We start from the raw sequence: 16,143 nt of genomic DNA on the forward strand, positions 1-16,143 counted from the left end.
TATAAATGTATAAGTGAATTAATCAGTAATCACGGGAAAAAATAATACTTTTGTTTTGTTTAAACATGAGTGCATGTGTGCGAGAGTGAGAGTTAGGCTAAATGGAGGTGATTACATAGTTATTCGCTTTAAGTTATTAAGGGATGATGATGTTTTGGAAATGTGATGATAAGAATTCCAGAGTATGGTACCTCTGTATCTGATAGAGAATTGACTATGTGAGGTCCGGAAGTGGGGAGGGTGAAGGTTATCGCAGTGTCTTATGTTATATAGATTCATTTCAAAATTAACCTGGAAGAATCAATTGAAGGTTTTAGGTATACTGTCTGGGAGGTATGAGTATTAGTAGATGAAAGTGCCTAATTGGCGTACATTAATGTCGTAAATAGACAAGGTATTGAGTTTCTTAAACAAAGTTGCAGATGGAGCCAGGTAATTAGAGTAAATAACTATTGGGTTTATGAAATTGTAACTTTTTTCCTTCTTCATCTGTAATTTAAACATTTAATATAACAGTTATAAACGTTTATAAACAACACATCTTCCAGTTCCAAGAGATCTGTATAAAATTATAGATCGGCTACTCTGCAGAGTTAAAATGACTGATAATATGAGTTACATTTCCCTTATAATGAAGCACAGAAAGTCCCTTGAAGTCATAACCTGGAGACAGTCACAGATCAGGCCTAACGATTATTTCCACGTGGGGGTTTAGACTAATTTCTCTGCAACATATGTATCATTTATTCATGTTTCTCGTCATTATTTTGTAGCAAACATCTCCATCCGCCTCGGAAATCCAGCCTTCTACCTAACATCTGGGACTGGGTTTGGTAGAAAAATACTAAATTATGGGCGAGCCTGTTCCAACTAGGCTACTAGGGTAGATTTAAGCACATGCCAAATGTGATCATATATAATTCTAATACATAGAGACCAAAAGTGAATACAAAAATGTGTATTGTAATTAAATATATGTAATAGTTCATTAGTAACTCAGTGTATCAATCGTATTTGATCTTATTCTATGCTTTATTGAACAATAGTGAGTTTGAATCCCCTTGTTGGAAGTGGTACATTCCATAAAGGGATTGCTACGCAAGCCTTGCTCCTCCTGAAGAAAGCAAGACCGTTCCTAATGGTTAGAGACTGCCATGCGATTCAAGCGGTGAATTCCCTGCTGGTTTATTTCGAGGATTTTGCACAGATTTAATTAACAAATAATTATAGGCCTATGTGTTAACCGCGGGAAAAAGAACTGTACGTGGTCGTGGATGTAACTGTTGCACTTTCAATACAGGTAGGTCCATGAGCCTGTGTTTCATTACCGATCTCATCTCACGATGCCTATGCAGCTGAGACAGAGTAACGTTAGGGTTTGATTCCGAAGCATGTTTTTAAACCATGACTGGGCTTTATATGGCTTTTAAAACACCATGCAGTTTGTATCCTGAAAGTGATTATAACATATTCATAAGCAATAGTTAGTAGGACTGCATGTTTTAGTTTTATCATGCCCTTTGAAAGGATGCGTGCGGGCTTTGGCTGGATATGTTGCATAGTGTGTGATGGAAGGAGCCGCCGCGGTTGCATTCAGAACAAAGGGGGCGTTAAAAACATTATTTATCTGATTGAAAAACAGATCCATTTGCCATATGATCATTCAATTTAACATGGGAACACCCTGGTCTTCATACATAGTTCATTTTCTTATTTACAAAATAAACATTAATTATTGTCCAACATCTGCATCTGATAACATCATGGGTAGGTTATTTTCCTAGAGTGTTGATAAAACCAAAACACAGTAGACTATTATATAGGTTGAATGTCATTAACGTTTAACTTGGCAGATTAATGTTATCAAATTGGGAATCTGTGCTTTTTATGTGACTACAATAGTCTTCCAAGCAGGACCAGCCAATTGGATTACCTGGCTGCTACACGAACAGGGTGTATTCGTCTTCGGGTTGTTTTCACACAGGCTACTACTGTCTGATACATCTGTAACAGCTCCTGTGAAATATTATCACGTGACTTCACATTTGTTATCAGAAAAATGTGGACGCGAATTAGAAACACATTCCCTTCTGTGAATAGCTATAATTTCATAGGCTACCCATTGCCTCAAATGTCCTTCTCAATTAGTAAGACAATGGATTTCTTCATAATGCAATTTCAAATCACGTAGCCTATTTCATTCTTATGGAATGTTGACGGTTTTCATAGGGGAGGAAACTGCCGACGGTACAATGTGTATTTTAACAATGAAGATTATAGCCACTGTTGGCGACAATTATGTTTAAACCACAGGTTATAGGGAAGTTGCAATTAACGCAGGGCCAACACATGGGCCGCCCTGTTCAGCCCTGTTAATGTGCCTCAAAACATCTGCACAAAGAGGCACTTGTCTGATGTCTGGTTGTCTTTTAATGTCGGCACTGCAGAATAATGGCAGTTTTTAGACTAATCCAGATAATATGAGATTATAAGGAAAGAAACTAATGGAGGGACTGACCTTCACCCTTCTTTCACCCTCACTTTACACTCCCTATATGAATGAGTTTGAATGGAACTCTTAGTGCTTTAGCCTATTCCTAAAACCTACAGCTAACACTCATAAATGGGAAAATTGGTGGTGAAATAAAGGCTATGGAACACCTAATACACTCATTTGCATACCTCAAAACCTATTGGCTTAGCTATATCAGAGAGCAGATATGGTCAGCCAGTTCAGACATGGGATCTTGAAATCACCAAACCAAGATTCCATCCTGTATTTGTCATTGTATACAAGGGGCATTCGAGTTTCATGATATCATTGGCTGAGTAAGGTCCAGGCTTAGTTGGCAAGGAGAGTCACAGACATTGGTAATAGCTTCTGTCTGCAAGCCGTTTCTCAGTTTAATGTCATCCTCTCCATTGTCTGCTCCTGCTCTGCCAAGGAGGTAACACACATAACACACTTTGCTTTTATCTTTAATGATATCTTTTGTTTTTATTTTTCCTGGGCAGGTGATTTCTTTCCCCCTCTTCCCAAAGGTAACAGCCAGGGAATGGCTTTAAAGGTTACAAATGATAGGCTACAAGTAGAGCAGAAACACATTGAGCAACCTACAATAGATTTACCCACTAGTTACCTAATGTGTTATAGCCACACTCACAATGTGAACACCATGTGCTGATGCTCATGCTCACAGTAAGCTTTATCTTGGAAATTCTAATGGATAAAGTAATGGTACCTATTTATTAATGATGATGATGATCTGACCAAAGACCAAAGGCAACATCCTAATGGGAACACACACTGGTTTTCCATACCATTTACATTTACATTTAAGTCATTTAGCAGACGCTCTTATCCAGAGCGACTTACAAATTGGTGCATTCAACTTAGCACTATACCACTATCTGCCTATGCAATGTATTAGCCATTCCATATCCTTGTTGTTCCTTAGTTTAGTTTGTGGTACTGTGTAATAAGCTGTGCAATAAGTTAGTTTCCTTTATGCATGTGAGTGGTCTTTGGGGAATGGTTTGGGTTAATAATGGACAACATTGGGCCAGTGTCTCAGCCAGGATTCCTGTTCTCATTTCTGGTGTAATAGAGAAAATAGAGAGGGAAATACTGACCCTCCAGTCCTACAGGATGATAAACAGTACTAAAATAACAGAAAGAGGAAACAATCAGATGACACTTTGAGTTCCCTCTTTTGTCCCCTATGAACTCCTTTCTCCACTGATGTGATGGACTTATATAGCACCATTCCAGAGTTTCACAAAACCCACAAAGACTGATTTAGATGTATTCATGTGGAATGTATACCAAGGCTAACTACAGACACCAATTTATGCTTAGCCTAAGCTTGGGCGGAGTGTTTGACCTAATAATCACATACTGTAAGTGCTACTGTACTTATAGTAGAAATAAATATATGCTGTATTCGTCCCAAAACATGTTCATTTTTATGGCAAAAATATCACTTGATTATAAAAGGAAAGATCTTGGTGGTACTGCTTAATCAGACATTTTAGTCATTTAGCAGACACTCTTATTCAGAGCAATTAGGGTTAAGTGCCTTACTCAAGGGCATATTTACAGATTTTTGGGGGATTGGGAACAGCGACCTTTCCGTGACTGACCCAACGCTCTTAACCACGAGGCTACCTGCCACCCTGCAGTAGGAGGCCAACGGACCCATATGTGAACTTTTAAAAGTTGAGTAGGGGTGAGTGCTTTTGAAATGAAACTCTCAAATATATTCTTGGTATTGTCATCTGTACCCATGAGTGTAAAATATCTTTAATTTAGCAAAGAGAGCAATTCTTTTTTTTTAACAAGTGCTGTTGACCCTCATTAGAGAAGTATGAGTGAAGAGAGAGTGATGTTTTCAGAGTCCTTGATTAAGTGAAATGGTGTTTGCACTGATTGCTTCTTTGAGATCACGTTTCACAGACACTCAACTCAACACACTATTTCCATTCCTAACCGTTCATCTAAAAACATGGCCCCCTCTCATCTCCACCTCTAAAGGAGATTGAGTTTGATGGCAGGCAGCAGCAGCCAGTCAGTATTTAAGGATTATTCTGATGTTCTCATCCCCTCCATCCTTCATCTTATCCAACTGCACTAGTAGAGAGACGTTAATGTAAATGATGGTGTAATGGAGAAAGAGTGGAGTTGGGCTGTCTGAGGCTTGGAATTCCACTACACATAACCTGAACTTGCTTGTTAATTTGTATTATGTATCAGAATATTACAATATTGCATGTGATCTATTCTTATAATGTTTTAGATGTCATGACCTAAACAAAGCCATTGGTAGGTATTGAGTAATAGTCTAGTGAATCTATAGCTTATTACATATCGCATCACAAACCCATAGGCTATGTTCCACACTAGTAAGTCTTCAACTAAACCTAATCACTGTCAAATGAGCTTACTCTCAGGTGGTTAATGGTTGCACACACACTGCACACACACACACTGCACACACTCTCTCTCTCTCTCTCTCTCTCTCTCTCTCTCTCTCTCTCTCTCTCTCTCTCTCTCTCTCTCTCTCTCTCTCTCTCTCTCTCTCTCTCTCTCTCTCTCTCTCTCTCTCTCTCTCTGTCTTTATCTCTCGCTGGTCTTATTTCCTGCTGAGGTTTCATATGTTATTTACAGTTGTTATTTAAGTAAATCATTGGAGTCTGCTTTTCGATTCAGCTGTAGCACCATCCCTGCTTTAGAATTCTGAGATTCCAGATCCTGATTTTCTGCTAAGGCATTCAGCTTTAAGTGGCACCAGTGTTCCTCTCTCTTCTATGGTAATGAAATCATTGTGACTGCTGCTCAATAGTATTCCACAAGTCAGAAAATGTACTACAATACAGCATTGTATTACAATGGACAATTATTGGGGGTTTTGCGCTGAATTTAAAGGCAACAAGTGGCCTCACCTATTCTGTTTCAGAACTTCATGATATATTTTTTTGAGTCACAGACGTGTAAGGGAAGGGTGCATCCGCTAGCTTCAGAATTGCTCTTTTGAAGTAAATTCTTCCTATCTGTCCCTGAGCATTTTCGCAGCGGATAGATATTTTGTATTAATTGAAACATTCTACCATTTGTTATTAAACTTAATACACTCATGGGCAGATTTATCAAATAGTGGCTGCTAATGAGAAAGTGTTGCACTGATCTTTGCAGGCGTAATAATTCTATCCATTCTCTGTATTCATGAAGCATAGTCATTGTCATGAGTGGCATGGGTGGATGAAAGAAAAAAAAAACATGGGAAAATCTCCCTTTTCACACGAGACTATCATTAGGAGGGGTCTTGCAATGTCATTCTTTACATGCTGACCAGACCGGACATGTCGCGTGCGCGAGTGTTGCTAAATAAATGTACACATACGTGTTATTCAATCATTGCACCCACACTGCTTGTGCGCGTCAGCGAGCGTCTGCGTGGCCAGGCGTTAAAATAGAACTTGGTTCTATTTGTGACGCTTGACTCGCTGCAAGTCCTGCCTCTCCCATCTCCTCATTGGTTTTTAGGAGCATATACCCACGTGGGTGATTGAAAGATGAATTGAGGTCTATGCTCCAGTCCAGTTGGTGGTGGTAATGTATCTTAAAGTTGGTTGCCAACCAACATATAAAGTCCAAAGAAGAAGAAGAAGCCTGAAGGAGGAGAGATTACTAGAAACAAACTCGGTTTACCCTTTTATCTGTGGATTAATTGTTGGAGTAGAGGACCTTGTGCATTTCAGGTAAAATAACAACCCAATGTTTATATCCCAGGACAAATTAGCTATCAACAGCAAGCTAGCTAGCTAAATTGCCATAAATGTTTAATGCTTTTCGACCTGTCCCCAAGCTAATATAGTTGGTTCAGAGTTCGTTTTGATATTTCAACCTGCGTGTCCTGATCGTGTCTGGTGTGGGAGGAAAAAATCAACAAGCGTGCGATGGCGCACGCTGACGCACGCGCGGTCTGGTCAGCATGTTATCTATGCGTATCCATTTAGACCTGTGAGCACAAATAAATCAATTCTCACAATGAAGGTAATCAGTTTTGATAAAAGTACTATTTTGACAAGCATGCATTTGCGAAACAAAGGATTTGATATCCCCAACTGTTGTCGAATGTGGCATAAAACGCATTAAAGTAGAGTAGGTAATGCTAGTAAGACAATTGTTTTTTTGAAAAACACTATTACATGGATGATTGGATATTCAAAGTGTATGTAGTTCTGTCCTTGAGCTGTTCTTGTCTATTAATGTTCTGTATTATGTCATGTTTCATGTTTTGTGTGGACCCCAGGAAGAGTAACTGCTGCTTTTGCAACAGCTAATGGGGATCCTAATAAAATACCAAATACCCAAATTTGTGATGAGTTACTGTTTTTTCCTTCTCTCTCTGTGACTAATACATGATGACTCTGTAGCTCAGCTGGTAGAGCACGGCGCTTGGAACGCCAAGGTAGTGGGTTCGATCCCCGGGACCACCCATACACAAAAAAAAAATGAATGCACGCATGACTGTAAGTCGCTTTGGATAAAAGCATCTGCTAAATGGCATATTATTATTATATTATTATTATATTATGACTCATAAACAGTGAGGTCAGAGACTTCTTCAAAGATGTTTACACTCACAGCAACCTAACAAAGCTACTGTTATTATTGTGAGTTAACTTCACTACCGAAACTCACCATACACTGTGGACACCTCACCCAGAGAACAAAGTAGCGGTTAGTAAGAGCTAGAGGTGCTGTCTGTCTGTCTGTCTGTCTGTCTGTCTGTCTGTCTGTGTGCTGCTAATACCTGAAACCCCAAACTGCTGAAATGTGTCAGATGACTAAAGGCCCATTCTTCCTGTGTTGCTACTTCCTATCCCAGTCCTACCCCAGGCTGTTGAGCCTCTTTCATTCCGGCAGCTCTGATCAGCTCTGATCATGACTGAGCAGTGGAGCGATGTTTGACCCACTGAGCACTGTAGCATTATCCTGTGGTCGGCTACTAATATATCACAGCACAGACATCTTTGTGTAATTTACCCCTGTACATTTGTGTATCTTCTGTTGTCGCCACGTTCTCTTTTCCTAGTAGCGATACTTCCTAATTAACAAATGTGCTCTGGATTAGTGTTGGTGATGGCTATAAAAGTTTATTAGCAATCCATTGAGTGAAGGGAGTGGGAGTGACAATCCCTGGCACCAACAGAAGCCCTATGATCAATACACTCCCCCAAACCTCCCTCACACACACAGCTGTCTCAGTGGCTGACTCGCACATTTAGTCATTAATACCTCCAAATGGACTACAGTGAGGAGTTGGTGGGGGGGGTGCTTTTTCTCCCACTACTTATTTTTTGGAGTGCATAAAGGCCATTAAACTTTGAAGAGCGGACGCTATTTACTTGTGCATACAGTACTGCAATCCATTGCCTGTTGTATGTACCTTGTTTTTGTATTGTTCAGGCCTCATTTGTTAAAAGAGACTTTAGTCTCAATATGACTTCCCTGTTGAAATAAAGGTAAATAAATATCCTATCCTAACCAAATCTCTGTTTTTCATTTCAGACATGAACCACTGAAGCTGAGACGGACGAAGGACTGCAATAAGCTCACGTGACGAGCTCTATTCCCCCACCACCAGAAGATCTCAATCATGACACCCAAATGGCTGGTGATATTTTTCCTTTTTCTACAATCTGGGACCAACAATGCATTCCCCATGGCCCCGACCAAGCTTCCCCCTGAGACAGGCACCTACAGGGTCACAGACACAAGCCTCACTCATCTCACAGTGCACAGCCGGACGGGAGAGGTCTATGTGGGAGCAGTGAACTTGGTCTATAAGCTGTCTGCCAACCTAACAGAGCTGCGTTCACACATGACTGGCCCCGTGGAAGACAACGCCAAATGTTACCCCCCTCCCAGCGTCCGAGCCTGTGCACATAAACTGGAGTCCTCTGACAATGTCAACAAGTTGCTGCTGGTTGATTACGCTGGCAACCGCCTGGTAGCATGTGGAAGCATCTGGCAGGGTGTGTGTCAGTTCCTGCGGCTGGAGGACCTCTTCAAGCTGGGAGAGCCCCATCACCGTAAGGAGCACTACCTCTCTGGAGCCAGGGAGGCCGACGGCATGGCAGGAGTGGTGGTTGACAGAACAGAAGGGAAGTGGAAGAATGAGAAGAAGGGGGGCAGTCGGCTGTTCATCGGTGCAGCCATCGATGGCAAGTCAGAGTATTTCCCTACCCTGTCCAGCCGTAAGCTGGTCGCTGATGAAGAGAGTGTTAACATGTTCAGTCTGGTCTACCAGGACGAGTTTGTGTCCTCACAAATCAAGATACCCTCCGACACTCTGTCCCTCTACCCGGCGTTTGACATCTACTATGTGTATGGATTCTCCAGCCGTACCTACATCTACTTCCTCACGTTGCAGCTGGACACACAGCTCACCCAGATGGATGCCACTGGTGAAAAGTTCTTCACCTCCAAGATAGTGCGGATGTGTTCCAATGACACCGAGTTCTATTCGTATGTGGAGTTCCCCCTGGGTTGCACCAAGGATGGGGTGGAGTACCGGCTGGTCCAGTCCGCCTACAAGCACCGTCCAGGTCGGATGCTGGCCCAGGCCTTAGGGCTCTCTGAGGACGAGGATGTGCTGTTTGTGGTGTTCTCCCAGGGCCAGAAGAACCGGGCCAACCCGCCTCGGGAAACAGTCCTGTGTCTCTTTACCCTGCATCAGATCAACCTGGCCATGAGGGAGAGGATCAAGTCGTGCTACCGTGGGGAAGGCAAGCTGTCCCTGCCATGGCTGCTCAACAAGGAGCTCCCATGCATCAACACGGTGAGTCATCACCATTTCTTTTTAGTAATTCCACTTCAAATGAAGTACTTCTATCCAGCCTCAGGCCCCAGCCCCGGAGCCAATATTCTGCTTGGTTTACTTGCATATTTCATCCATACCTCATTAACTTAAATAGCCCAAAAGCCCAATGAATATATTGAAACATTTAAAGATTTAAAGAGATTTTTGCATCTACTTACACATTTTGAGATTTTGGTTGTTTTGGTACTTTTAATATGAGTACTTTCAAAAAGTAAAACAAAAAAAAAGTAAATGTCAACATGTCAAAAACTTTATGTAAATGTATATTCATACTACCGTCATCAAGATTTCATTAATTTTAAGCACTTTTAAATGGCCATACATCCATCATTTCAAAAGCTCACTACATTGAATCACAAATAATTGGAAAGCCCATTTAATACAGAATGTTAGAAACTGGAGTATGTAGTAACTTACTTTTAAGAGATAGTGATTGGGTCAAAATAGGCATTTGGCGATTGGTAGGCTGAATTCAGTGTACTTGCCTTTAACTGCCATTTCCCGAAAGTCAGAATCTTCCCACACACCAACAAATTTCTCTCAGCTTCAGAAGCATCTACATTCACCAACGTTTGTGTGGTTATCCTTCGATATATTATCCAGACTTACTCACAGGGAATTGTTGATATGTTGTCAAAGTTTTATTCTAGATAACATTTTCTTATATTTTTTTTGCCAAAAATGCTTTTTACGTATGTCTTTAGTATTTTACAGCTTCATGAAGTAGTCACCTGGAATGCATTTCAATTAGCAGGTGTGCCTTCTTATAAGTTAATTTGTGGAATTTCTTAACGCTTTGAGACAATCAGTTGTGTTGTGACAAGGTAGGGGGGGTATACAGAAGATAGCCCTATTTGGTAAAAGACCAAGCCCATATTATGGCAAGAACAGCTCAAATAAGCAAAGAGAAACGACAGTCCATCATTACTTTAAGACATGAAGGTCAGTCAATCCGGAAAATGTCAAGAACTTTGAAAGTTTCTTCAAGTGCAGTCGCAAAAACCATCAAGCGCTATGATAAAACTGGCTCTCATGAGGACCGCCACAGGAATGGAAGACCCAGAGTTACCTCTGCCACAGAGGATAAGTTCATTAGAGTTACCAGCCTCAGAATTTGCAGCCCAAATACATGCTTCACAGAGTTCAAGTAACAGACACATCTCAGCATCATCTGTTCAGAGGAAACTGTGTGAATCAGGCCTTCATGGTCGAATTGCTGCAAAGAAACCACTACTAAAGGACACCAATAAGAAGAAGAGACTTGCTTGGGCAAGAAACACGAGCAATGGACATTAGACCAGTGGAAATGTGTATTTTGGTCTGGAGTCCAAATGGGAGATTTCTGGTTCCAACCGCCATGTCTTTGTTAGATGCGGTGTGGGTGAATGGATGATCTCTGCATGTGTATTTCCCACCGTAAAGCATGGAGGAGGAGGTGTCATGGTGTGGGGGTTCTTTGCTGGTGATACTGTCTGTGATTTATTTAGAATTCAAGTCACACTTAACCAGCATGGCTACCACAGCATTCTGCAGCGATACACCATCCCATCTGGTTTGGGCTTAGTGGGACTATCATTTGTTTTTGAACAGGACAATGACCCAACACACCTCCAGGCTGTGCAAGGGCTATTTTACCAAGAAGGAGAGTGATGGAGTGCTGCATCAGATGACCTGGCCTCCACAATCACCCGACCTCAACCAAATTGAGATGATTTGGGATGAGTCGGACCACAGAGTGAAGGAAAAGCAGCCAACAAGTGCTCAGCATATGTGGGAACTCCTTCAAGACTGTTTGAAATGTATTCCAGGTGAAGCTGGTTGAGAGAATGCCAAGAGTGTGCAAAGCTATCATCAAGGCAAAGGGTGGCTATTTGAAGAATGCCAAATATAAAATATATTTGGATTTGTTCAACACTTTTTGGGTTACTACATGATTCCATATGTGTTATTTCATAGTTTTGATGTCTTCACTATTATTCTACAATGTAGAAAATAGTCAAAATAAAGAAAAACCCTGTGAGTAGCCAATGAGTAGGTGTCCTAAAACTTTTGACCAGTAGTGTATATATCAATAATTTGTAAATCCGGTCCTAACAAAATGAAACCAAAATATTTAGGCTGACTTTATCCAGTGTCCACTAAAATATATTTGCGGTATATGCAAATATGCTCAAATGTAATGACATATCACCTAATTTGCATATGTTATACAATATTTCAGAATTGTAATCAAGGGTTGAAGAAAAAAAAATCAAATCGTTTCGTTTTGTTCTGAACAGAACCATCTTTTTTTTCCGTTCCGTTCCAATGTTCCGACCATCAAAATAATGTTCTGAACCGGTTCGTACCCAAAATGTTTTATTTTTTCTTCATTTAGCTCGACATTAAATTATTTCACCAATCAGTGTGGCTAGAGCAGCTTGCTGTGGACCGGGTAAGCAATTTAATCTGTATAGGAAAGTCGTGAAAAGCAAATTGTATTTTGCTGTAACAGCACGGTTTAATCATAATGGAAGACAAACACACACACTGTGCTGCCAGTCACTTTGTAGGGCGCGAAATGCAACTGACATTTTGAGGGTGAGGAGAGAGGATAGAGGAAGCTTGCCTTAAAGCGCTGGGCATCTTGTTATGACATGCATTATCTGAATTAGGCCTACAGAATTATACCTATGGAGGAGCAGCTTCTATGGAGGAACTTTGAATGTCTTTAAACTTTAAACTTCCTATGATATCTTAACCACTCTCCCCTTATGAGCTATGATGACTATTTTGGTATTTCTTCCATCCAGAATTTTTTTTTTACAGAATGAAATCCCTGCTGATCTATACAATGTTTGACAAATTGAACAATTTATATTACAGTAACTTTATCCTGGATAAGAAATTAAGAACATTTTATCTCTATAGAAGGATATCTCCTATGAAACTGACTCCAGTCGTATCACTGTATTACAGTATCATTTATTTGGTTCACAGCTTCCCTGAGGCAACTCATAAAACATACAGTTAAGTTGTGATCCATTTAAAAATACAGCAGGGCATTTAAAGGATTGCATTTTATTAGGGTACCTGTCTCAAGGATTGAAATCAGGAACAGTTGAAGAGCTTCTCCCAAAACTGTTCTGTACATTTATAATGTCTGAGGGCACCCCACCCCCACCCAAACCCACCTCGTTAGTTTTTAGGGCAGAGCAAGGCAGATGGTGAGGAGAACAACGCGCGTCAGTAGCTGACCTGGATCCCTTTAGGACCTGGATCCCTTTAGGAAGGCAGGGTTGTTTTTATTAGGAGGAACAGGGCTCCCCATAGCTGATGCAGATCATCTCTTTTTGATAAATTATGGCCTGCTTCATCTGCATTATCTGCCCCTTCTCATGCACAGCGATAGCCCTTGACCTCATAATGAGAGTGTGCGTGCCAGACTCTCGCACAGGCCTTGTTTGATACATTTATCCTTCATAAAGGCTCATCAACAACCGTTTGCTCCTCCCACACCGGCATGTTTCAGACTGACATGGTCAGCCTACCCACTGGGCAAAAAGTTGTTGAATCAACATTGTTTCCACGTTATTTCAACCAAAATATTCAATGTGATGACATTGAATCAACGTGGAAAACTGATTGGATTTGAAAAAAGTGGTTAACATAAGGGAATTTTGTATTTTTTCAAACAAATATTCGACCTAAATCCAATGACATGTAGAATTGTTTTTTGATTTCACGTTGAATTATCATTAGTTGACAACTCAACCAAATGTAAATCAAAACTAGACGTTGAACTGACATCTGTGCCCAGTGGGTAGCTTTCGGAGCAAAAATAAATATCTCTATTTAACATGAATGTGCAGTTTCACCTGTGCTCAGAGGGGCATTTCTTATTACATTTCTTATCTTAATAATTGATGGCATGGTCATTTTTCTTTATGTACCCCTAGAGGTGTATAAAGAAAGCTCCCAAAACCTATTACCGTTTTCTGTATTCCAGGCCCCAAATTAGTAAATAGGCTACATTTGATCCAATACCTTGATACATTCTGAACATTGTCCCCTTCTTGTTTTGTTTTGCAGCCAAAGCAGATTGGGGATGATTTCTGTGGGCTGGTGTTGAACCAGCCTCTGGGGGGTCTACGGGTGATAGAGGGGACCCCTCTGTATGATGACCGCGTAGATGGCATGGGAGCAGTAGCAGCCTACACCTATGGAGACCACTCAGTGGTGTTTGTGGGAACCCGCAGCGGACACCTCAAAAAGGTAAGAGAGATTCTTTCTGTTCAGTTGGGCCGATCAATTATTCCCCGGTAGCTGTGTTATAATCCTTTACATGAATGCTTAAAAGGTGAAGGCCTGGGGAAGCTCTGGTGATGGAGGTAGAGATGGGATTTCACCGAACACCAACCTTTTTGTCTGATTTATTCTGGAATGTGATTAAATATTTGTAGCACGTTAGTATTTTGGGGGGGTATTTTATTAGGATCTCCATTAGCTGTTGTGATAGCAGCAGGACAGAACAGCTTAAGGACAGAACTGCATAAATGTTAAACACAGAGAGAGAAAAAACAGAGCGAGACCTATTATTCTAGGCCTACATTTATCATTAACATTTTCATATATTACATTTACATTCAGTAGCATCTATCAGTACATACACACAAAATATTTAGGTCAAATAGGGGAGAGGGTTTGTGCTGTGAGGTGTTGCTTTATCTGTTTTTTAAAGCCAGGTTGCTGTTCACTTGAGCAATATGAGATGGGAGTTCCATGCAATCATGGCTCTATAATACTGTACGTTTCCTTGAATTCGTTCTGGATTTGGAGACTGTGAAAAGACCCCTGGTGGCATGTCTGGTGGGGTAAGTTTGTGTGTCAGTGCTGTGTGTAAGTTGACTATGCAAACAATTTAGAATTTTCCACACATTAATGTTTCTTATAAAAACAAGAAGCGATGCAGTCAGTCTCTCCTCTACTTTTAGCCAAGAGAGGCTGGCATGCATAGTATTTATATTAGCCCTTTGATTACAGTGAAGAGCAAGACATGCCACTCTGTTCTGGGCCAGCTGGTGTTTTTCTAGGTCCTTCTTTGCAGCACCAGACTTTCATTGTCAGATTCAGCTGAGGTCTAGAACTTAGGGAATTATTTTTACCAAATACAATGCTTTTAGATTTAGAGATGTTATATAGGACTAGTTTATTACTGGTCGCCCATTCTAAAACTGACTGCAACTCTTTGTTTATAATAATAATATAATAATAATAAAAATTATGGTTGCAATGATTTCACCAGCTGTGGTTGCTGACATGTATAATGTTGAATCATCAGCATACATAGACACACAGGCTTTGTTTACTGCTAGTGGTAGGTCACTAGTAAAAATAGAAAAGAGTAAAGGACCAAGAGAGCTCCCCTGCGGTACACCACACTTTACATGTTTAACATTAGAGAAGCTTCCATTAAAGAAAGCCTTCTCTGTTCTGTTAGATAGATAGCTCTGAATCCACTATATGGCAGAGGTAACACATAAGCCATAACACATACAGTACCAGTCAAATGTTTGGACACACCTACTCATTCAATGGTTTTTCTTTATTTTTTACTATTTTCTACATTGTAGAATAATAGTGAAGACATCAAAACTATGAAATAACACATATGGAATCATGTAGTAACCAAAGAAGTGTTAAACAAATCAAAATATGTTTTATATTTGAGATTCTTCAAATAGCCACCCTTTGCCTTGATGATAGCTTTGCACACTCTTGGCATTCTCTCAACCAGCTTCACCTGGAATGCATTTCAAACAGTCTTGAAGGAGTTCCCACATATGCTGAGCACTTGTTGGCTGCTTTTACATTTACATTTACATTTGAGTCATTTAGCAGACGCTCTTATACAGAGCGACTTACAGTTAGTGAGTGCATACATTTTTAATACTGGCTCCCCGTGGGAATCGAACCCACAACCCTGGCGTTGCAAGCGCCATGCTCTACCAACTGAAGCTTTTCCTTCACTCTGCGGTCCAACTCATCCCAAACCATCTCAATTGGGATGAGGTCGGGTGATTGTGGAGGCCAGGTCATCTGATACAGCACTCCATCACTCTCTTTGGTCAAATAGCCCTTACACAGCCTGTAGGTGTGTTTTGGGTCATTATCCTGTTGAAAAACAAATGATAGTCCCACTAAGCGCAAACCAGATGGGATGGCGTATCGCTGCAGAATGCTGTGGTAGCCATGCTGGTTAAGTGTGCCTTGAATTCTAAATAAATCACTGACAGTGTCACCAGCAAAGCACCCCAACACCATCACACCTCCTCCTCCATGCTTCACGGTGGGAACCACACATGCGGAGATCATCCATTCACCTACTCTGCGTCTCACAAAGACACTGCGGTTGGAACCAAAAATCTCAAATTTAGACTCATCAGACCAAAGGAAAGATTTCCACCGGTCTAATGTCCATTGCTCATGTCCATGTCCATTGTTTCTTGGCCCAAGCAAGTCTCTTCTTATTATTGGTGTCCTTTAGTAGTGGTTTCTTTGCAGCAATTTGACCATGAAGGCCTGATTCACGCAGTCTCCTCTGAACAGTTGATGTTGAGATGTGTCTGTTACTTGAACTCTGTGAAGCATTTATTTGGGCTGCAATCTAAGGTGCGGTTAACTCTAATTAACTTATCCTCTGCAGCAGAGGTAACTCTGGGTCTTCCATTCCTGTGACGGTCCTCATGAGAGCCAGTTTCATCATAGCGTTTGA

The 16,143-nt window shown here is 40.8% G+C and overlaps 1 protein-coding gene across 1 annotated transcript in view; it reads left to right on the forward strand.

Moving 5' to 3' along the window:
- Positions 1-8,162: 8,162 nt before the first annotated feature.
- The window catches only part of LOC311147995 (plexin A3), a gene marked incomplete at both ends in the record, with an annotated part of 121,757 nt that continues 113,776 nt past the window's right edge, over positions 8,163-16,143 (forward strand). Inside the window, 2 exons of the mRNA XM_084184868.1 lie at positions 8,163-9,347; positions 13,461-13,643. Of these exons, the coding sequence (XP_084040994.1) occupies positions 8,163-9,347; positions 13,461-13,643 (1,368 nt within the window). The remainder of the gene's footprint in view (positions 9,348-13,460; positions 13,644-16,143) is intronic.

Source organism: Coregonus lavaretus (assembly GCF_964263955.1).
Source record: "Coregonus lavaretus genome assembly, chromosome: 20".
NCBI classification, from domain to species: Eukaryota; Metazoa; Chordata; class Actinopteri; order Salmoniformes; family Salmonidae; genus Coregonus; species Coregonus lavaretus.